Source organism: Denticeps clupeoides, chromosome 6 (genome assembly GCF_900700375.1).
Source record: "Denticeps clupeoides chromosome 6, fDenClu1.1, whole genome shotgun sequence".
In the NCBI taxonomy this organism is placed as follows: Eukaryota; Metazoa; Chordata; class Actinopteri; order Clupeiformes; family Denticipitidae; genus Denticeps; species Denticeps clupeoides.
The window spans coordinates 2,587,951-2,612,690 of NC_041712.1; the positions used below are offsets into that span (position 1 = coordinate 2,587,951).

At 36.3% G+C, this 24,740-nt stretch overlaps 2 protein-coding genes across 5 annotated transcripts; both read right to left on the reverse strand.

The window, feature by feature from the left end:
* Positions 1–290: 290 nt before the first annotated feature.
* On the reverse strand, positions 291–5,220 carry tmprss2 (transmembrane serine protease 2). 2 transcript variants are annotated; one of them, XM_028984542.1, is made up of 14 exons: positions 4,515–5,218; positions 4,308–4,355; positions 3,868–4,066; positions 3,696–3,785; positions 3,483–3,599; positions 3,155–3,284; positions 2,701–2,790; positions 2,298–2,346; positions 1,961–2,133; positions 1,703–1,875; positions 1,526–1,621; positions 1,304–1,446; positions 899–1,051; positions 291–598 (listed from the first exon to the last, which is right to left on the reverse strand). In XM_028984542.1, the coding sequence occupies exons 2-14, from the start codon at positions 4,320–4,322 to the stop codon at positions 590–592; spliced, it is 1,437 nt and encodes a 478-aa protein (XP_028840375.1). In that variant the 5' UTR covers positions 4,323–4,355; positions 4,515–5,218; the 3' UTR covers positions 291–589. The 2 variants fall into 2 exon arrangements, with proteins under 2 accessions (XP_028840375.1, XP_028840376.1); XM_028984543.1 differs by lacking the exon at positions 4,308–4,355 and having other exon boundaries at positions 4,515–5,220.
* Positions 5,221–5,655: 435 nt separating this feature from the next.
* acat1 (acetyl-CoA acetyltransferase 1) lies at positions 5,656–9,881 on the reverse strand. 3 transcript variants are annotated; one of them, XM_028984545.1, is made up of 13 exons: positions 9,741–9,881; positions 9,375–9,422; positions 8,571–8,688; positions 8,393–8,488; positions 8,180–8,280; positions 7,929–8,072; positions 7,391–7,541; positions 7,218–7,313; positions 7,013–7,126; positions 6,602–6,666; positions 6,360–6,517; positions 6,121–6,273; positions 5,656–5,927 (listed from the first exon to the last, which is right to left on the reverse strand). In XM_028984545.1, exons 1-12 carry the CDS (start codon positions 9,789–9,791, stop codon positions 6,153–6,155), a joined length of 1,263 nt encoding a protein of 420 aa, XP_028840378.1. In that variant the 5' UTR covers positions 9,792–9,881; the 3' UTR covers positions 5,656–5,927; positions 6,121–6,152. The 3 variants fall into 3 exon arrangements, with proteins under 3 accessions (XP_028840378.1, XP_028840377.1, XP_028840379.1); XM_028984544.1 differs by having other exon boundaries at positions 5,656–5,944; XM_028984546.1 differs by lacking the exon at positions 5,656–5,927 and having other exon boundaries at positions 5,972–6,273.
* Between the last annotated feature and the right edge of the window lie 14,859 nt (positions 9,882–24,740).

Consider the following 24,740-nt stretch of genomic DNA (forward strand, 5'->3'; position numbering starts at 1 on the left):
AGTTCACAGTCACTTCTGTTTGTCCTTGTTCAGTGTACAGAAAGTTTTTAATAGTCTGAACAGGTATTTAAGTTTTTAAAAAAATCTAATTGTAAATTAATGTGTAATGTATGATACATCTTTCTTTTACAATCACACTATGGTGAGTCTGTGTGAAACAGTTTTTCAATACATGGTATACTGTGTATACTGTTGTACTGACAACAAATCGATCTTGAATCTTGAAGTGGACAGTACAGTCTCTCACACTATGTTTCATAAGCGCATGCTTTTGAGTAAAAAACATCAAGTTTTGAGAGATTATCTGGAACCTCCTAAATTTATTGATATATCTACAAATAGACAACATATCTAAGAATCCATATGTAAACACTAAACCCTTACATGCATGCCAATCTGGTTTGGGCACAATACTGCCATAGAAGAAAAATAAATTATAAACTCTAATATAAGACACACTTAAAAAAATAAATACACATACAAAAATATAGGACTTGCAATTAAGGGCATTCTTAAATAAAAATAAAAAGACAAATGGCATGATATTGAGGATGGAGGATCAACTGGGCTTCCAGAACTTGAAAATTCTTCAGTTATTCTGCTCAAAGAGAATTAAGAATATAAATTAGAACTGCAGACAGGGACAAAAACACTGTATTTCGTGTGAATTCTTAGGGTAAATCATCCTCAAAGACTATATTATTACAATAAAAACTGGTTCATAAAATCGTAAATGATTTCGTAACACATTTAAAAATCTGATCACATTTAAATGCACATTCACAACAAGAACAAGTGCTGTATGAGGTTTGAACAATTGTATGTGTTTCTCTTGTTATTTATTATTTATTGATATTCTTTGTCATACACTGTGTATATTTTGGCAAGCAGCTTCTACCTGCATCTGCTTGTAAATCCAGTTCAGGAAGTAAGTCACATTTCCATATACGCCAGGTTTATTTCTGACAGCACAGCCTTCACCCCAGCTGGTGTCCCCAACCAGCCACCACAAGCCATTTTGTTCAGTCACCAGAGGTCCTCCACTGTCCCCCTGCAGGACAGAACAGTTAATGGGTGTAAATATTATTTTTTTTATCATGATCTCTAAAAAAAGTGAAGCCAGCGCCACCATCTTGCCCAATTTTCTAAAAGTGTCTTTTCGCCAGTAAGGTTTTCTGCAGTTTGTTTCTTTTCTCATAATTAGAAAAGAAGGCGTGGTTACACCTGGCTGCTGTACCAATAAAAAAAAAAAAAACCTTCCTATATTTATAATTCATATAAGAAACAGTGATAAAGTACACACCTGACAAGCATCCACTCCACCCTGCAGCTGGCCTGCACAAATCATGTTCCTGGTGATTTGTCCATTGTACACCAGGCGGCTGTTGCAGACACTCGAGTCTATGAGAGACACCTCGGCCTCTCTCAGAGAGCGAGAGGCGGAGCCTGTAACGAAGCAGTCGGGTTAGCAGTCAGCCTGTGCTGAGCGGCTGTGTGTTATTCATTGCCAAAAGGATAACAGTACCTCCGTAATAAGTGGCTCCCCAGCCTGAAATATGACACGGCGTGGTGGCAGTGAGGCTCAGGCCAGAGTTTGGTAAACACACAGGCCTGACAGTGTCTGTATAGGGTGACATTTCTTATTTAACAAAAAAAAAAATGGTAGTAACTCCTCAAATATGTTTCATGAATAACGTTTCACCTGAAAAGCGTAGAGGATTGTTGAGCTGCATTAACGCAATATCATAATCATTTGTATCACTGTTGAATAAATTGTGACGGATGACTTGTTTAACAGATCTCCCCATGCTGTAGCTCATTTCATCCAAATTTAGGGAGCCTGCATGCACGGTCCACTCACTTGGCCTACTCTCCCTTTAGAACATGTAAGAGAGATTATTTACAAAAAAAGTCCATGTTATTTCATTAAAAGGACAAACTGTTTTTCATATGTACTCACTTGTGAAAGCAGTGTGCTGCTGTTATTATCCAGTACGGTGTAATGATGGATCCTCCACAGAGGTGCTGAAACCGGTTATGCAGACTAACCTGCCATGGCCAAGCACCTCTGCCAGCAACGTCTCCCCCAACTATCCGGGTTCTTGGGTTGTATCTTCTGGTGCCACAGTCTACCTCCAGAGAACAGGAAACATGTAAGATGTGTGTGCTTTGCATATTTGCTTACTTATTATTGTGTGTGTGTGTGTGTGTGTGTGTGTGTGTAAAATTCACAGTAAAGCTCAAGGTCACCCAGAGAGGAAAGAGAACATGGTAAACAAAAGTAATGATTTACCTACACAACGCAGCGTGACGGCAGCATTTGATGAGCATGAGTTACTGGAAATGCTAAAATAATTTTTTTACAAAAAACTGTAATCAAAAACAACAACAACAACAACAATAATAATAATAATAATAAGATAAGATCCTTTCTTAGTCCCTAATATTATATTATATTATAATAATATAAGAGATACAGGTCCACAGATATGAGAGGAAAGCTCTGTAGTTACATGCTGCTGACATTTATGACTATTAATATAAAAGGAAGCTATTGCACAAAGTAGGATTTCCCTTTAGATTACTTCTCGAAATTGTCTATCTTATAGAAGCAGAAAAACGTCTTTTAAAAAAAAGTCTTTCCAAACTTTTCAAACAAAAAAACAGTGATCCCATTTAGGTCTTTGTTTAGAAACAGACCTGATGGTCGTCTCCTGACTCAAGATTTTCATGTAGCCATTAGGAGCACTGGAGTGCAGAAGTCTGCTTGCAGACCTCACATAAGTGTCCCTGAAAAGGAACAAGACCAGAGCAGTAGTTATTTTTTTGCTTCTTGTTAGTTCTCACTCTCAATGCTGATTGGCAAATCCAAGGACTGAGGCCCTTTTAAATATTATCCCAAATTATTACACCAGTTATGGTCACAACATCATATGACCGGCTGCTGCAGAATGACTGGAACAGTGACGGAACTATGTCATCATGGAGACAAAGTCTAAATTCTAATCACCTGAAATAATTATTAAGGCATAAAGTGTTTTCCCCAGGAGTATATTACTGCTTAATGGGGTGTAGACCTGTACAGTATACGGGATCTATTTGTTTGTTGGAAACGCACATAACCAGTAACATAAATCAGGTATCACTGATTTACCTGTTATAACCAATTCTCTCACAGACAGCCTTTCCATAGTCATCATTCCAGCCATCAGCACAGACAGGTCTCCATGTTTGACTGTCGGAGGAGTAGCTCTGCAAGATGAAATCTGCTCCGTCCAGACGATCTGGAAAACAGAACCGGATACATCTGTAGTGGGGGCTATGCCAGACTCATCACTATAATTACATTCTATCGGCTGTTACTACAGATACAAGTATTTTTATGCATGTACTGTATTCTCCAAGGCAACCTGCTGTGCTGCAGAGGAGAATGTTTCCAAAAGACAGGGACAATAACTGGGTGACTCTGTTGCAACACTTACAACAGCCGGACTCATCGTCTCCCGATGGACAGTCTTTTGTTCCATCACACCATTTGTAGGAGCTCAGGCATGGACCGTGCTCTCCACACCTCGTTCCCACAAGGCACTTTGAAGTCACTGCAGACACAAGATCAAATGTCTTAACTCAATGAAAACTTATGGGAAAAGTATACAAGTAGACCGTTCTATGTCGTAGTAAAGGTTAGCAGGTACCAAAATACCAGGCCAGCACTGCAGCTACACCAAGAACCAAGACAACGATGAACGAAACCAGAACACATTTGCAGCAGCCCCATTTGGACTCTACAGGAACAAAGAATTGTTAAAGTGTTTAAAAGAAAACGGAAATGCACAGATGGTGGCAGATTGTGTAACTCTGTGGTACCTTTAGAGGCTGGTGTGGAGGCTGGCACGGCATGTGGAAAGCCAGGAGTGACTGTGTGGTGAGTGTTAATTGGATGGGGAACATACTGAGGAACCGTGGAGGGTGGGAGGTTGTAGAGTCCCATTGAAGAAGTGGACAAATGGGGTCTAGCCTCCCCTTTGTGAAAGCCATGGTTAACATAATATGGCATTTCAGATCTCTGGAAAAAAAGAGGAAAAAAATGTTACATGTGAAACAAAATTCAGTCCTTTTAAAGATAGTTTAGTTTTTAGTATTTTAATCATTACATCCATGCTACAAAACCCCTTGTTTTGCAGCATGGATGTTACCGTCTTGTTTCTTCTTGTTTCATTGAATTTGAATGACAAGTGTGCATTTTATTTAATTCTTAAAAGAAACTTTATTTATAAAATCCTTAGAAATTGAAACAGACAAATTACCATGGTATTTCTCATGTTGATTCTCTGCCGTTTTTAAAACTCTGCCGTCTGTAAAGACCAGAGTGAGGCTCACCATGAGGAATTCAAGAACCTCTCCAAATCAAAAATTAAATGTTTTTACTGTTAATAATTATTTTTGAAATACCATTACACAACACAAATAATTTTAGCTATAAAGATCTAGCTTAGTGTGCCTTCCAGACCTACCTCACACCGGTTCACTTCATGTCCACTTCAGTGCCTGTCTGACGCACTCTCTCGGTTCTGTATAATCAACAGCCATGGACACACCTTTGCTTGCCCAAATGTTTAACCTCATAGAGCACCTGAGTATTTGAGGGATCGAGAGTGGGCAAACAGCAAGATCTGGAGATAAGGGCCAATACTTCATTCCATTCATTTGTCAGCGGCAAGTTCCTTGGAAATTCTTACGGTCCATTTTTACACTTTCATAGTCCCTCCAGACAAAGGTCAGATGTAGCAACATCCATATGTCATCCACGTGTGTTCTACCATGTAAGAGTAGTATATGGGACACAGATGTTTTAGATGACAATGACAGTGAATCCTAACAGATACTGTACAGAAACGGTGTGAGAAATTAAAATATCTCTGTCTGACTCATTACAGGGGTTATTCAGATCTGACAAAGTTCATGTGAACTTAACGCAGAGTAAACCTTATACCTGAAACCCAGTAAATTAAACAGAACAATAATTTATAGGAGCATTAAACAAATGTTTAATGACGGCAGAACTCCACAACCGGCTGAAGAAGTTACAGCACTGATAATTTTACAACAATTTCCATCTGAAACACTTCTGAACTGAGGACGTCCCTCAAGGTCACAAGACACAGGCTACACTCCAGTCTCATGCTCAAAATGCTTTAGCCATGGAAACAGTGGATTAATAAATAACTAAATTCCTTTAATGACTATCTGTAGCTGTGAAAAGAACACTAGCTGCCCTTTGAAATGGCTTCGCATGGCTGTTTAACATTCTTTCAATTTGAATAGGAAGCAAAGAATAATCTTATAAGGTGCATTGTCTGCTCCATGCAGACTACGTCATGTATTGTTCATGAACATGCTCTTCATATTGAGCTTTTATGATTTTGTGTACTAATGTGTACATTTATTTAGAAATTGCATATGCACCCCAAGATTTCTTATCTAACAGGGAAACAGGGAACGCTTGCTCATTCCCAGTAATCTACTGGATATATTCACAGACACTTTAAAAGCATTTTGGAATATTAAAGAGTAAGCTCATGTTTTGACATATAAAACTTTTTTTTCAATATTACAATACGAGCAACTAGGCACTGTAGGTAAAAAGTGCCATCTAGTGGCCATATAAGGGTCAACCATAGAGTGTTCGTTAGTGTGGCTCTGGGGTCTCTAATTCCAGACCTTCTGTGTTTAACAAGACGTTTTAATGGTTGGACAAACACAACGGATACTAGACATGTCTAAATATACTGGTTAATGTGCTTCTGTACAACATACCCCTGTGATTTGGGACACTTGCCTTCCAAAACTATAGTTAGTTACCCTCTGGTGCAGCTCCTTCTCCACCAAGAAGTTGACGTCTTTTATTTCTGTTTATTGTACAGTTTCTGCAAAACATGGCAGGCTATAAAAATAATAAGTCAATTATAGGTTTTCAATAATAAGTCATACATTTATTTCAGCTAATTTTATTGTGTCATACAAGTACAAGTTAAATAAACCCTTTAAAGAATACAACGGAGTGTCTTCAAGTTAGTAAGCTGAAAGATAAGGCATTGACATGTCATCTGTATAACTTACATCTAATTCCAATGTTCTTAAACTGCTGGAGTCTAACATTTCTGGATGAGAATAGCAGAGGCTCCACCACCACCATTACAGATTCCTGCTAGGCCATATTGTCCTGGTTTTAGATTGTGCACCATGTGACCAACAATTCTTGCTCCTGACATTCTGGAAAAAAAGGAGAGGATTTTAGTATTAAAAAAAAAAAAAGGTTATAAAACAGGATGCTTTTTTTAGTCATGATATGCATTTACCCAATGGGATGACCCAGAGATACGGCACCCCCATTGATGTTGACTTTGCTTGGATCAATATCCAGCATTTTAATGTTGGCTAGAACCACAACACTGAATGCTTCATTGATCTCCCACATGGCAATATCCTCCTTCTTCACCCCACTGGCTGCAAGAACCTGCTCAAACATAATCATTGGGGATGAATTATTAATAAAATGTCCAAGCTTGACTTTATACAGTTTTGTAATGACTTATTTTACCTTTGGGATAGCAAATGCTGGAGCAATGGGGAAGTCAATTGGATTGGTGGCAGCATCAGCAAAAGCTTTGTGTTAGGAGAAAAAGACAAAAACTTCAGCAGAATGCACCACATTACATTAATTAGGCAGAGTGTTTTAACCAATAAAGTGAGACATTTAAGGACTAAATCTATTAATACACTGTATACGGTCCTTAAGCATGTTAGGTTGCTGAAGGTTTAAGAGAGGAGGACCTTTCAGAAGACCTTCAAGCAATTACTGAAGATAGAGAGGAGCAGACCAGCTTTGAAAAGGTCTGGAGGATTGTTCCACCACTGGGAAACCACAAATGTGATTATATACCAGCACAAGCCACTGGACTAGCAATCAACGATAAGAAAAAAAACTTGACTGGATGGAAAATTATCATACCAATAATCCGAGCAAGAGGAGCAGCACTGAGTCTTTTTGCTGCGTCGGAGGTCATCAGGACCAAGGCAGCGGCCCCATCATTCAGTGTGCTGGCATTCGCCGCAGTTACGGTGCCTGACAAGGACAATAAAGTCTCAAGCTCAGGTCAATGATATTTCTAATTCAATCAATGATTATAATGTGGGGAGCAGAGAAAAGTGGATACCATTTTCTCGCTGAAACACTGCTTTCAGTTTGGGAACTTTGCTGAAATCTACACGTCTCCATTCTTCATCTTCCCTCACCACAACATCAGGTTTACCTGCACGAGAGCCAAGGAGTTTCTGTGACAGAGCCCAGATGTGTACAAAGAACAGAACATTTTTATGTGCCACTTACCTTTCTGAGGAATGCTCACCGGAACAACTTCCTTGGCAAAAACCCCTGACTCCCATGCTGCTTTGCTGCGGCTATATGATTTGATGGCAAAAGCATCCTGCTCTTCCCTGGAGATGCTTTGGTTCTTGGCTGAGTTTTCTGCACAGTTTCCCTACACACACACACACACACACACACACACAAAATAAATAAATAAATAATGAAATAATACAGAGTTGGTAGCCTAGCAGGTAACACACTTGCCTATGAACCAGAAGGCCCAGGTTCAAATCCCTGAGCAAGACACTTAACCCTAAGTTGCTCCAGGGGGGGACTGTCCCTGTAATTACTGATTGTAAATAGCTCTGAATAAGGGCATCTGATAAATGCTGTAAATGTAAATATAAAAAATATGAAATATTTTTATCTGCACTGGCTCAATATTTGCTACCCTTAGAATCACAATCAAATTGTAAAACAAGATGGAGAAAAACAAATTGATATATATATGCTATATGTAATCATTTATGATCTCCAACGCAGACAGGTCAAAAAATACCATGTGAAACTTATTGTACACATCAGTGAGACCATCCTTCACGATGAGGTCCTCCATCTTCACACCACCATATGAAGGTGGCTCTCTGGCCATTACATACGGCACATTGGACATGCTCTCCATCCCACCAGCCACCATCACGTCCTGTGTGCAGGGACAACACAGGGCTCATACATTTATTGTGTCTTTCTGTGTCTATTACTGTATTTTGATATATATATCCACTGTGATCTGACTAACTGACATACTACCTGATGTCCACACATCAGACTCTGAGCTGCCATCATGATGGACTTCATACCAGAGGCACATACTTTGTTAACCGTTGTTGCTGGAGTGGAAAGTGATAGACCTGAATAAAAAAAAAAAGAAGCTGAATAAAATACTGAAAGATGAACCCTATAAGTCCAAGTTATTCCAAATCATTGCCTTTGCTGCAACAATCAAGTCTTTTTTTTATATACCTGCACCAAGAAGAGCTTGTCTGGTTGGTGCCTGCCCTTCCCCAGCTTGTAGGACATTTCCCATGTACACTTCTTTCACCTCCTCAAGTGGAATACCTGGCAGCAAACCAATATATGACTTAAAACTGGTAAGTATTCCCTGAATTAATGAACATGATAAAAAACATGATTTGCCTACCAGCTTGTTCAATTGCACCCTTTATTGCAAAAGACCCCAGTTTAGTCGCTGGCACGGATGAAAGGCTTCCCTTGAAAGACCCCATTGGGGTCCGGACAGCACTGACAATGACTACTTCCTGTTGTCAGCCAAAGTGCAGGTTAAATGTTAGACTGATTTCTTCCCCTAGGCTGTAACCCTGCTAAATACTGGGTGTATGTATGTATGTATGTATGTATGCATGTATGTAGAGTACAGGTCAAAAGTTTGGACACAACTTCTCATTCAATGAGTTTTCTTTATTTTCATGACCATTTACATTGGTAGATTCTCACTGAAGGCATCAAAACTATGAATGAACACATGTGGAGTTATGTACTTAACAAAAAGTGGAGACCTGGCCTCCACAGTCACTGGACCTGAAGCCAATCGAGATGGTTTGGGGTGAGCTGGACCGCAGAGTGAAGGCAAAGAGCTTCCTCTTGAAGCTCATTGAGAGAATGCCAAGAGTATGCAAAACAGAAATCAGAGCAAAGGGCGGCTATTTTGAAGAAACTAGAATATAAAACATGTTTTCAGTTATTTCACCTTTTTTGTTAAGTACATAACTCCAGATGTGTTCATTCATAGTTTTGATGCCTTCAGTGAGAATCTACCAATGTGTTGGTAGATTCAAACACATTGAATGAGAAGGTGTGTCCAAACTTTTGGTCTGTACTGTATGTGTGTAAATATAAATATAAGTAAGAATGTACATTTCTTATGCAAAACAGCTACTGAATTTAATCTATTTGTAAAGTGACTAAGCGCCTAACAGAAACTTACATTTAGAGTAGGCCGAGATGTGTAGGTCCTCGACAGGTAGTTGTGCACCTGCAAGAAGACAGCATCAGTTTTTTAGTTACTGCTGCAGTTAATTCAAGTTAGCCAGAGCTTAGTGACGTTTTTGGCAGCAGTCATGACCTCTTGTGGCCATGTACCTGTCATCACAGAGAGGCAAATAATCGTCTTTTTTTTTTTACAAAGTAAGAAGTAGAAGGCCGACATACCGCACGTATTGTAGAATCCCCCCAAAGTGCATGGTATGTAGACTGCTGCCTGCTTAGCACTTAAGCTATTGTGACTAGCAAATGAGCCAAATAAGGACATTGTTCAATCATGGACACCCTGTATGTGTTGCGGTTGACCTACCAGCCGTCGGCACAATTTTGTCCGAGTGGTGAAAAGTCCACAAGATGACATAATCGCTGTGAAAACGGGGGGCTTTTCCCACACTTGAGCAAATTTCACCTTCACCCTCTCAACGATTGCAGGCCAAACGGGTTAACGGCCAATCAGAAGAGGAGGTGTGTCTGCGTGACGTACGCTGGGGATTGTGGGTATTGTAGTTAAACGACATTATTCCTTTTGGTGTAGAACTATGTTATTGTTTAGTGTTTCCTAGCATAGAACCACGATCTGGCCAATCTGGTAATGCCATTTATAAGTGGGAATGAAAACACTACAAAATACTGTCATTTTAGAGCTTGTACATTAATAACACCTATAAATAAATCATGTCTCAGTTGTGATAGTGTTTTCACCTCTAACAGAGGATTGGATGTATACAAGATGTAGTCTTAAAGTATGGCAATATATTTTGATAAGAATGTCACACCTCATACCAATTTTGACTTGTTTGTTTAACCAGAACGTATAGAGCCAACTTGACAGGAAACCAAGCATGGTGTAGATATTATTTTACACCCATTAAACTGGGGGAGTTAGAAATGCACCCTTAACCCAGCACTTTCCTGAAACTAGATAACAGCAATGGATGGGTAAATCATGAGACTACACTTCACACTTCAGGTAGAAGTGTGCACTGTAAAGAACGTACTGTAGAATTTACAATAATTTACTGGCAAAAAAGTTGTCAATAAAATCCTGTAAAATAGTCGCTAATTGCTGTAAAATGGATTACAGTATAATACTGCTTAGCAATTTACAATAAATTGATGTTTGCAGAATACAGTTTTTTTTTTTTTTTTTTTTACAGGATTATAAAATTAAACTTGTAAAAAGGCATTACAGGTTTTTTTTTGTAATTATGCTAAATTACAGTACTTACCTGGCAACAAAAGTTGCCAATAAAATCCTGTGAATTCAACAAAAGCCAAGATGTTGCTGTAACATTTCTACTATGAAATTCCTGTAAATAACAATTTTAACTGTGAACTGTACTGTGCGTGCTATTTACCATTATACTGATGTGAATGCATTAAAACAAAGATTTTAAAAAATAATTACTCAAATTCAAAGTTGTTGTAAGAAAACTGTTTATTAAAGCTGACACCTGACAACACTCCAGCACTGTCACTGGTAACATAACTTTACTTTTTCAACTACAGAAAAAAATCAGCTGTTACAAAACAACTACAAACAACTCAAGATTAAAGCATAAAGCAATAGTTAAAGAAAAGTTAAGGGGACTGTTTGCCTAAAAATAAAAATGGTCATTATTTACTTGTTGTTTCTTTCTTGTGTTGAATACAAAAGATTATATTTTAATGAAGTTTATAACCAGACAAGTAACGTAGCCATTGACTTCCATAATAGGGCAAAAATATGGAAGTCAAGAAACTCAGAATTTTGGAACAACTGAAGGTGAGTAAATGATGGTAATCCCTTTAAGCTCAAACAACAAAACGGCATTTTGGTACCAAAACGACCACTTGGCCCTCAATACTCAGCATCCATTGAGTTGCAGTAAGAATTTCACCTAAATGAATAAATACAGGCAACATGTTATAGAAAATACAAACTGGAAATACAACAGACCAAGTTTATTAAATAATTTACAGATTTTGGTTCATTGTACATTACCTAAGACAATGGAAGTGGAAGTGTAAAACTCTTTTCCATGGCGGCAACTGTTGCTGACACCTAAGAAACAAAACTAAAAAAAATTGAGAAAAAAAGTAATTACATACAAACTATAACCCCATAACAAAATTTTATAATAAAAAAAAGCACAGAGCATGACTTACATCATTCTGAAGAATGAGTGCTGCAGGTTTTTCCTTGAAGTGCTTATCGTTTGAAGCAAAATTGTTTACATTACGTTTGGTTTTGACTCCGTGATGTTTCGGCTTGCCTGACAAAAAAAAAATTATAAAAAAAAAATTAACGATACATTCCTTAGGGTACTTAGGGTTTCAGAGAAACTCATCCAACGATGTTAATATTTACGGTTTTCAACAGCAAAGACAACTGAGCACTTCATGTAACTGTCATGATCCGGACCGGCAGGGGTTGACTCCGGATCCCGAATTCGGACCGGAGTTTCATGTTAGTCTCGTGTAATGTTCCCTGATCGTGTTCACCTGGTGTATATTTATATAATTGTATAAAACTATCCTGTTTGTGTCTGCTCGCCGTCGGGTCATTGTGCGTGAGTAGTAATAATTATATACTTTATGTCAAAAATGATTGATGACATATCTGTATGAGGAAAAAGCGCGTTATTTATGACCATCTACCCTTCTACATTCTCCCCTTCTCCACTGGACAGTGGACACTGTGCGCGTAATTTATGGCCTTCTCCCTTTCTGCCTTCTCCATCGGACCCTGCGCGTAATTTATGACCTCCTTCCATCCTTCCCCCTTCGGACATCTGTTATGCAAGACAAAGCATGCTCCCGCGATGTCCATTCTTACATAAACACTTAGACAGGCTTTTAAAAAAAAACAGATGTCTTATCACTTGTTTACAAACTGGCTGTTGTGGGAGAGGTCATAAACCAGTATACCTCTACTTTTAAAACAGAAACCTTATTTTTAAGTGTATGGTTTTACTCAACTACTGTTTCAGTGTTTAACACGTTTAAACACAATACTTACACAAACTTATTTTAAAAATACAAACGCATACGCTATTCATATACTGACTGAATATGGTAGAATCCCATTTTGTATGTAGGAAGCATCACAGCACCTTCTGGCCCCACTCTATTGCTCACTCCCTTGTGTCGCATTACAGATGTCATATACACTTAGACTAACTTTTTAAAACATGTTTCCTTATCACTTGTTTACAAGTTGTTTTCAGTCGTTTTTTTCCAAAAGATACATCACACAATGGTATGTAGGAGGCATCACATCACTGACACGCACACACACACACACACACACACAGACTTTTTCTTTTTCTTGCTAAAATAAAACTAATAACACTGTTTTATGAACAAACCTTTCTCACAGAAACGTTAACAAACTATAATTTCTATTTAATTGAACCACACACAGACTTCTGTTTATCAAACTGATTTATTTATGAACATGAAAAAACTTCTCAAATCCTACTTTAAAACCACTATTCTTTTTAATCATGTTTTTTTTTTTTTTTTTTTCCACTTTGGATTATGTAATGATAATATTGAAAAATATACCTACACACTTCTAACCACTTTTTGTAGTTGTTGTAGTTCACATCAGACATATATATATTTTAGACACGATTTTTAATTTTATTATCAAGTAACTTTTCTCAAAATTTCTAAATAAATTTCTTATGTTAACAATTTCATATTTTCTAAAATCGTATCAAGGGGTCTGATTTTTAGAGAGGGGGGTTGCGACTTTTAGGGCTATAATATCAAGAATTTAAAGTTTCAGTTATTTTTTTCTACAGTATATTTGTATTTTTTTAAACCTTCTGATGCTGAAGGGCTTCACTGTTCATAGATTTACTATTTGTATGGTTGACACACAACACACACACACACACACACACACATACAGAAAACAGACTTTTTCTTTTCCTTGCTAAAATAAAAACTAATCGTCACGCTGTTTATGAACAAGCCAGAGGTATTTCATTTATGGTTTTCAGATGATATGACACACAAAACGTTAATAAACTATAATTTTATTTAGTTGAACCATACACAGGCTTTTGTTTATCAAACTGATATATTTATGATCATGAACATTTTTTTTTCAAGATTCTTTTCAGAAAATAAAATCCTACATTATTAACAATGTTAATTTCCTCTGAAACTATCCCAGCTTGTGACCGCTCCTCATTGGCAGTAACAAGGTCTTCACCACCCAGCAGATAACCAACTACTATTTAGTGCTCGCTTGAAACTGATGTTTGCAAAAATGACCATTGTTGGTGGTTTACGACCCCTCACATCAATGACACAGACCCACAGTTCACACACCCTTAGACTATCTTTTAAAACAGAAACCTTGTTTTTCACTCAAGGTTTTAACTCAACCATCAGTCATTTTCCAAAAGATACATCACATAATGGTATGTAGGAAGCATCACACCATTGACACAGGACATAACCTGTACACACACACACACATACACAAACAGACTTTTTCTTTTCCTTGCTAAAATAAAACTAATCATAATGCTGATTTATGAACATGCCTGAGGTATTTCATCTATGGTTTTCAGATGATATGACACACAAAACGTTAATAAACTATAATTTTTATTTAGTTGAACCATACACAGGCTTTTGTTTATCAAACTGATATATTTATGATCATGAACATTTTTTTTTTTCAAGATTCTTTTCAGAAAATAAAATCCTACATTATTAACAATGTTAATTTCCTCTGAAACTATCCCAGCTTGTGACCGCTCCTCATTGGCAGTAACAAGGTCTTCACCACCCAGCAGATAACCAACTACTATTTAGTGCTCGCTTGAAACTGATGTTTGCAAAAATGACCATTGTTGGTGGTTTACGACCCCTCACATCAATGACACAGACCCACAGTTCACACACCCTTAGACTATCTTTTAAAACAGAAACCTTGTTTTTCATTCAAGGTTTTAACTCAACCATCAGTCATTTTCCAAAAGATACATCACATAATGGTATGTAGGAAGCATCACACCATTGACACAGGACATAACCTGTACACACACACACACACACATACACAAACAGACTTTTTCTTTTCCTTGCTAAAATAAAACTAATCATAATGCTGATTTATGAACAAGCCTGAGGTATTTCATCTATGGTTTTCAGATGATATGACACACAAAACGTTAATAAACTATAATTTTTCTTTAGTTGAACCATACACTGATTGATAATGAATAAACAAACAATGAATTACATAATGTTTTTAACACCTTCTGTTTTTCTACGAAAAGGTTTTAAGGTGCAGTAGGACTTTTATCAAACTGATATATTTATGAACATGAAAATGTTGTATTTTTTTTTCAAGATTCTTTTCAGAAATATAATCCTACATTTATTAACAATGTTAATTTCCTCTGAAACTATCCCAGCTTGTGACCGCTCCTCATTTGCAGTAACAAGGTCTTCACCACCCAGCAGATAACCAACTACTATTTAGTGCTTGCTTGAAACTGATGTTTGCAAAAATGACCATTGTTGATGGTTTACGACCCCTCACATCAATGACACAGACCCACAGTTCACACACCCTTAGACTATCTTTTAAAACAGAAACCATGTTTTTCACTCAAGGTTTTACTCAACCTATTGTTTCAGTGTTAAACACATACTAAACACAATACTAATTTTAATACAACGCAAACACTGTTCATATACTTACTGAATATGTTATCCCATCAGTCATTTTCCAAAAGATACATCAGATAATGGTATGTAGGAAGCATCACACCATTGACACAGGACATAACCTGTTCACACACACACACACAAACAGACTTTTTCTTTTCCTTGCTAAAATAAAACTAATCATAATGCTGATTTATGAACAAACCTTTCTCCAAAGGTGTCTCATCTATGGTTTTCAGATGATATGCCACACAAAAACTAATTGTAACACTGTTTTATGAACAAACCGTTCTCCAAAGGTGTCTCATCTTTGGTTTGCCGCACAAAAACGTTAACAAACTATAATTTCTATTTAACGAACCTCACACAGACTTCTGTTTATCAAACTGATATATTTATGAACATGAAAAAACTTTTCAACATTCTTTTTAATCATGTTTTTCCACTATGGATTATGTAATGATAATATTGAAAAATATACCTACACACTTTCTAACCACTTTTTAATATAGTTCACATCAGACATATATATATTTTAGACATGATTTTTCATATTATTATCAAGTAACTTCAAATAAATTTCTCATGTTAACAATTTCATATTTTCTGAAATCGTATCAAGGGGTGTGATTTTTAGGGAGGGGGCTTGCAACTTTAGGGCTATAATAACAAAGAATTTAAAGTTTCATTTATTTGTATATTTTTTTCTACAGTATATTTGTATTTTTTTTTTATCCTTCTGATGCTGAAGTGCTTCATTGTTTGTAGATTTTCTATCTGTATGATTGATTCTCGCTGGTCATATTATTAGGTAGACCTCGTTAGTACTCGGGTGGACCACCTTATGCCTTTAGAACCACCTTATTCTTCATGGCATAGCCTCAAAAAAGGGGTGGAAATATTCCTCAGATATATTGGTCCATAGAGACATGATAGCATCATGTAGCTGCGGCAGATTTGTCTGCTGGCTGTCTATGATATCCAAAGCCAATATCCGAAGGTGTTCTGTTTGGATCGAGACCTGGTGAATGTAGAGTATAGCGAACTCAATGTCCTGTTCAAGTAACTAGTCTGAGATGGTTTGAGCTTTGTGACTTGGTGTATTATGCTGTATTTAAGTAGCCATCAAAAAAGGGGATACACTGTGGTAATAAGGGGATGGACATGTCAGCAGCAATACTAATTTATGTGTACATCTATGGTATTTATCAGACAGCCTTATCCAGAGTGACTTACAATCGGTAGTTACATGGACAGTCCCCCTGAGAGACCAACACCAGCATGAACCACTAGATCCAGGGTCGGATGCATCCATGCTTACATGTTGATTACACCACATTTTGACCCTACCAGCTGAATGTTAAATTGTTTTGATAATTCTCCAATCTTCAGTTTTCTAGTTAATAATGTAGAATAAAAAAAATAATAATAATAAAATAAAAAATTTAAATATACTTTTTGGCATTTACTGTCAGTGTTACTCTTCCACAAATAACTTAAAAATACTAAAGATCCTTCAATACAAATCAGATATTTTAAACTTGATGTGACAATGACAAAATGCACTTTAAACCTTGCCACCACATATCTTTTTAAACACAACACAATATATGTTTTAATGCAACCCAGCAACATTACTTCATGGCCATTTACAAGAACCCTCTAAGGTGTCAGTGCTGAACTGTTTGGTTGAAAAACTTAAATCCCCCCCAAAAATCCAATAATTGGCTAACAATTGGCATAAACATATGAGGTGCTGCTTTTCTAATGCTTGCAAAAACAAAAAAAAACAAACAAACAAAAAAAAAAACACTAAGTTTACTAAATAATGAGGTTACAAGTCTTATCAGTGAACAATACCGAGATAATTATTATAAAAATTATTATAAAAATTCCTCGCACTCATACTGTACTTGGAGAAAATGGAATGTTTTGTGGTAACGTTTGGCACTGTTACGCGCTATATTACGCACACTTGTGCTTGCTCTGGAACGGGCAGATGGTCGTCCTGGTGGCAGCGCAGATCAGACAGCCGTGTATACATTTATTTTAACAAAGTAACTGTATTCTGATTATCTCTCATTTAAACGGTACATGCATTCCGTCACTCCCCGACACTGTCCTCATACATTGGTTGTTCTGACATTTTGAGTCTGCCCTTTATCCTGTGACATCAACAAGGCTTTTTGTCTACACAACTGTTGCTAACCGGATCTTTTCTCTTTTTCAGACCTGGTAAACCCTACATATGGTTGTGCATGACAGTAGATCACCAGTTTCGAAAACTGCAATCGTGTCTCGTCCAGAACCACTTAAATATTCTTTTACCCCCATTCTAATGACTGGTTTGGAGTTCAGAAAATTGTTTTCACCACGTCTAGATGAGCTGTTTGTGTTAACCTACATGTAAAAGGAAAGGCCAGGCTGTATTTGACAGCACTGTTTAACCCCACTTAAAACCAATTTAAACGAGTACAAATTGTATTATACTGAATACATAAAAACTATATGCAATCACAATAATAAACATAACCAGTAAAAAATCCATAACCTGATTGAAAGTGAAGGGAATTGATTTGTGGTTATGGGTCAGAAACTACATAAAACAGTGAAAAAAGGGGATTCTTCAGTCTGCTTAATGCTGATAAAATAACCGTAATCAAATACTTTTATCCAAAACTAATTCCTACAATGCAAAAAACATTCAGCAAAATATAAACTCGTAAATAAATGTATTTACCAATCCACAATATCACCACAATGTATAATATTAAAAGGAGAAATAAGTCAAACAAAATGCACTTCTAAGTCCTTGCCAGACAGAGGTCTCTCATCTGAAAAAGAATAGGTGGACGACCCTAAAATGAATGAAATAATATCTAAATGCTGTTAACAGCCATTGAAAATTATTAAATCAGATGCCTCTTTCAGTCCAGCACAGATAGAAAGCTCTGATAAGGTTGTGGATAAGCCATTCACACGATAAAAGAGGACTTTACATCATGATTTGATGTTTACTATGTGCTATTCAGGGTATTCAAGGAGAATTGAAGTCAGCGTCAGCACACCATCCATGACCCATTGTCAATTTCCCCGCAGGGGGAAGGAGGTTGTCGCTCAGGATTTTACGATACATGGCTCCGTCCATTTTCCCGTCGGTGAAGTTGTCCTGTGCCCTTAGTAGAAAAACACCCCAAAAGCAAAATATTTCCACCTCTATGCTTGACAGTGGGGATGGATGGTGTTCCAGCACGACAATGACCCAAAACATACAGCAAAGGCAACAAAGGTGTCACTCAAAAAGAAGCACATTAAGGTCATGGAGTGGCCTAGTCAATCTCCTGACTTTAATCCAATAGAAAACCTATGGAGGGAGCTGAAGCTCAAAGTTGCACAGAGACAGCCTCGAAACCTAGTGATTTAGAGATGATCTGCAAAGAGGAGTGGACCAAAATTCCTCCTAAACTGTGTGCAAACTTGGTCATCAACTACAAGAAACGTTTGACCTCTGTGCTTGCAAACAAGGGTTTTGCCACTAAGTATTAAGTCTTTTTTCCTTTTGATGTGCTATCTGTCACTGTTAAAATAAACCTACCATTAAAATGATACTGTTCTGAGACTTTTCATTTCTTTGTCATTGGACAAACTTACAAAATCAGCGAGGGGTCAAATAATTATTTCCTCCACTGTATGTATATATAATTTATTTAGATCTCTCTCCATCCTCTGTTATGTGTGCTGACGCTGACTTCAATTCTCCTTGAATACCCTGAATAGCACATAGTAAACATCAAATCATGATGTAAAGTCCTCTTTTATCGTGTGAATGGCTTATCCACAACCTTATCAGAGCTTTCTATCTGTGCTGGACTGAAAGAGGCATCTGATTTAATAATTTTCAATGGCTGTTAACAGCATTTAGATATTATTTCATTCATTTTAGGGTCGTCCACCTATTCTTTTTCAGATGAGAGACCTCTGTCTGGCAAGGACTTAGAAGTGCATTTTGTTTGACTTATTTCTCCTTTTAATATTATACATTGTGGTGATATTGTGGATTGGTAAATACATTTATTTACGAGTTTATATTTTGCTGAATGTTTTTTGCATTGTAGGAATTAGTTTTGGATAAAAGTATTTGATTACGGTTATTTTATCAGCATTAAGCAGACTGAAGAATCCCCTTTTTTCACTGTTTATGTAGTTTCTGACCCATAACCACAAATCAATTCCCTTCACTTTCAATCAGGTTATGGATTTTTTACTGGTTATGTTTATTATTGTGATTGCATATAGTTTTTATGTATTCAGTATAATACAATTTGTACTCGTTTAAATTGGTTTTAAGTGGGGTTAAACAGTGCTGTCAAATACAGCCTGGCCTTTCCTTTTACATGTAGGTTAACACAAACAGCTCATCTAGACGTGGTGAAAACAATTTTCTGAACTCCAAACCAGTCATTAGAATGGGGGTAAAAGAATATTTAAGTGGTTCTGGACGAGACACGATTGCAGTTTTCGAAACTGGTGATCTACTGTCATGCACAACCATATGTAGGGTTTACCAGGTCTGAAAAAGAGAAAAGATCCGGTTAGCAACAGTTGTGTAGACAAAAAGCCTTGTTGATGTCACAGGATAAAGGGCAGACTCAAAATGTCAGAACAACCAATGTATGAGGACAGTGTCGGGGAGTGACGGAATGCATGTACCGTTTAAATGAGAGATAATCAGAATACAGTTACTTTGTTAAAATAAATGTATACACGGCTGTCTGATCTGCGCTGCCACCAGGACGACCATCTGCCCGTTCCAGAGCAAGCACAAGTGTGCGTAATATAGCGCGTAACAGTGCCAAACGTTACCACAAAACATTCCATTTTCTCCAAGTACAGTATGAGTGCGAGGAATTTTTATAATAATTTTTATAATAATTATCTCGGTATTGTTCACTGATAAGACTTGTAACCTCATTATTTAGTAAACTTAGTGTTTTTTTTTTGTTTGTTTGTTTTTTTTTGTTTTTGCAAGCATTAGAAAAGCAGCACCTCATATGTTTATGCCAATTGTTAGCCAATTATTGGATTTTTGGGGGGGATTTAAGTTTTTCAACCAAACAGTTCAGCACTGACACCTTAGAGGGTTCTTGTAAATGGCCATGAAGTAATGTTGCTGGGTTGCATTAAAACATATATTGTGTTGTGTTTAAAAAGATATGTGGTGGCAAGGTTTAAAGTGCATTTTGTCATTGTCACATCAAGTTTAAAATATCTGATTTGTATTGAAGGATCTTTAGTATTTTTAAGTTATTTGTGGAAGAGTAACACTGACAGTAAATGCCAAAAAGTATATTTAAATTTTTTATTTTATTATTATTATTTTTTTTATTCTACATTATTAACTAGAAAACTGAAGATTGGAGAATTATCAAAACAATTTAACATTCAGCTGGTAGGGTCAAAATGTGGTGTAATCAACATGTAAGCATGGATGCATCCGACCCTGGATCTAGTGGTTCATGCTGGTGTTGGTCTCTCAGGGGGACTGTCCATGTAACTACCGATTGTAAGTCACTCTGGATAAGGCTGTCTGATAAATACCATAGATGTACACATAAATTAGTATTGCTGCTGACATGTCCATCCCCTTATTACCACAGTGTATCCCCTTTTTTGATGGCTACTTAAATACAGCATAATACACCAAGTCACAAAGCTCAAACCATCTCAGACTAGTTACTTGAACAGGACATTGAGTTCGCTATACTCTACATTCACCAGGTCTCGATCCAAACAGAACACCTTCGGATATTGGCTTTGGATATCATAGACAGCCAGCAGACAAATCTGCCGCAGCTACATGATGCTATCATGTCTCTATGGACCAATATATCTGAGGAATATTTCCACCCCTTTTTTGAGGCTATGCCATGAAGAATAAGGTGGTTCTAAAGGCATAAGGTGGTCCACCCGAGTACTAACGAGGTCTACCTAATAATATGACCAGCGAGAATCAATCATACAGATAGAAAATCTACAAACAATGAAGCACTTCAGCATCAGAAGGATAAAAAAAAAATACAAATATACTGTAGAAAAAAATATACAAATAAATGAAACTTTAAATTCTTTGTTATTATAGCCCTAAAGTTGCAAGCCCCCTCCCTAAAAATCACACCCCTTGATACGATTTCAGAAAATATGAAATTGTTAACATGAGAAATTTATTTGAAGTTACTTGATAATAATATGAAAAATCATGTCTAAAATATATATATGTCTGATGTGAACTATATTAAAAAGTGGTTAGAAAGTGTGTAGGTATATTTTTCAATATTATCATTACATAATCCATAGTGGAAAAACATGATTAAAAAGAATGTTGAAAAGTTTTTTCATGTTCATAAATATATCAGTTTGATAAACAGAAGTCTGTGTGAGGTTCGTTAAATAGAAATTATAGTTTGTTAACGTTTTTGTGCGGCAAACCAAAGATGAGACACCTTTGGAGAACGGTTTGTTCATAAAACAGTGTTACAATTAGTTTTTGTGTGGCATATCATCTGAAAACCATAGATGAGACACCTTTGGAGAAAGGTTTGTTCATAAATCAGCATTATGATTAGTTTTATTTTAGCAAGGAAAAGAAAAAGTCTGTTTGTGTGTGTGTGTGTGAACAGGTTATGTCCTGTGTCAATGGTGTGATGCTTCCTACATACCATTATCTGATGTATCTTTTGGAAAATGACTGATGGGATAACATATTCAGTAAGTATATGAACAGTGTTTGCGTTGTATTAAAATTAGTATTGTGTTTAGTATGTGTTTAACACTGAAACAATAGGTTGAGTAAAACCTTGAGTGAAAAACATGGTTTCTGTTTTAAAAGATAGTCTAAGGGTGTGTGAACTGTGGGTCTGTGTCATTGATGTGAGGGGTCGTAAACCATCAACAATGGTCATTTTGCAAACATCAGTTTCAAGCAAGCACTAAATAGTAGTTGGTTATCTGCTGGGTGGTGAAGACCTTGTTACTGCAAATGAGGAGCGGTCACAAGCTGGGATAGTTTCAGAGGAAATTAACATTGTTAATAAATGTAGGATTATATTTCTGAAAAGAATCTTGAAAAAAAAATACAACATTTTCATGTTCATAAATATATCAGTTTGATAAAAGTCCTACTGCACCTTAAAACCTTTTCGTAGAAAAACAGAAGGTGTTAAAAACATTATGTAATTCATTGTTTGTTTATTCATTATCAATCAGTGTATGGTTCAACTAAAGAAAAATTATAGTTTATTAACGTTTTGTGTGTCATATCATCTGAAAACCATAGATGAAATACCTCAGGCTTGTTCATAAATCAGCATTATGATTAGTTTTATTTTAGCAAGGAAAAGAAAAAGTCTGTTTGTGTATGTGTGTGTGTGTGTGTGTACAGGTTATGTCCTGTGTCAATGGTGTGATGCTTCCTACATACCATTATGTGATGTATCTTTTGGAAAATGACTGATGGTTGAGTTAAAACCTTGAATGAAAAACAAGGTTTCTGTTTTAAAAGATAGTCTAAGGGTGTGTGAACTGTGGGTCTGTGTCATTGATGTGAGGGGTCGTAAACCACCAACAATGGTCATTTTTGCAAACATCAGTTTCAAGCGAGCACTAAATAGTAGTTGGTTATCTGCTGGGTGGTGAAGACCTTGTTACTGCCAATGAGGAGCGGTCACAAGCTGGGATAGTTTCAGAGGAAATTAACATTGTTAATAATGTAGGATTTTATTTTCTGAAAAGAATCTTGAAAAAAAAAAAATGTTCATGATCATAAATATATCAGTTTGATAAACAAAAGCCTGTGTATGGTTCAACTAAATAAAAATTATAGTTTATTAACGTTTTGTGTGTCATATCATCTGAAAACCATAGATGAAATACCTCAGGCATGTTCATAAATCAGCATTATGATTAGTTTTATTTTAGCAAGGAAAAGAAAAAGTCTGTTTGTGTATGTGTGTGTGTGTGTACAGGTTATGTCCTGTGTCAATGGTGTGATGCTTCCTACATACCATTATGTGATGTATCTTTTGGAAAATGACTGATGGTTGAGTTAAAACCTTGAGTGAAAAACAAGGTTTCTGTTTTAAAAGATAGTCTAAGGGTGTGTGAACTGTGGGTCTGTGTCATTGATGTGAGGGGTCGTAAACCACCAACAATGGTCATTTTTGCAAACATCAGTTTCAAGCGAGCACTAAATAGTAGTTGGTTATCTGCTGGGTGGTGAAGACCTTGTTACTGCCAATGAGGAGCGGTCACAAGCTGGGATAGTTTCAGAGGAAATTAACATTGTTAATAATGTAGGATTTTATTTTCTGAAAAGAATCTTGAAAAAAAAAATGTTCATGATCATAAATATATCAGTTTGATAAACAAAAGCCTGTGTATGGTTCAACTAAATAAAATTATAGTTTATTAACGTTTTGTGTGTCATATCATCTGAAAACCATAAATGAAATACCTCTGGCTTGTTCATAAACAGCGTGACGATTAGTTTTTATTTTAGCAAGGAAAAGAAAAAGTCTGTTTTCTGTATGTGTGTGTGTGTGTGTGTGTGTGTTGTGTGTCAACCATACAAATAGTAAATCTATGAACAGTGAAGCCCTTCAGCATCAGAAGGTTTAAAAAAATACAAATATACTGTAGAAAAAAATAACTGAAACTTTAAATTCTTGATATTATAGCCCTAAAAGTCGCAACCCCCCTCTCTAAAAATCAGACCCCTTGATACGATTTTAGAAAATATGAAATTGTTAACATAAGAAATTTATTTAGAAATTTTGAGAAAAGTTACTTGATAATAAAATTAAAAATCGTGTCTAAAATATATATATGTCTGATGTGAACTACAACAACTACAAAAAGTGGTTAGAAGTGTGTAGGTATATTTTTCAATATTATCATTACATAATCCAAAGTGGAAAAAAAAAAAAAAAAAAACATGATTAAAAAGAATAGTGGTTTTAAAGTAGGATTTGAGAAGTTTTTTCATGTTCATAAATAAATCAGTTTGATAAACAGAAGTCTGTGTGTGGTTCAATTAAATAGAAATTATAGTTTGTTAACGTTTCTGTGAGAAAGGTTTGTTCATAAAACAGTGTTATTAGTTTTATTTTAGCAAGAAAAAGAAAAAGTCTGTGTGTGTGTGTGTGTGTGTGTGCGTGTCAGTGATGTGATGCCTCCTACATACCATTGTGTGATGTATCTTTTGGAAAAAAACGACTGAAAACAACTTGTAAACAAGTGATAAGGAAACATGTTTTAAAAAGTTAGTCTAAGTGTATATGACATCTGTAATGCGACACAAGGGAGTGAGCAATAGAGTGGGGCCAGAAGGTGCTGTGATGCTTCCTACATACAAAATGGGATTCTACCATATTCAGTCAGTATATGAATAGCGTATGCGTTTGTATTTTTAAAATAAGTTTGTGTAAGTATTGTGTTTAAACGTGTTAAACACTGAAACAGTAGTTGAGTAAAACCATACACTTAAAAATAAGGTTTCTGTTTTAAAAGTAGAGGTATACTGGTTTATGACCTCTCCCACAACAGCCAGTTTGTAAACAAGTGATAAGACATCTGT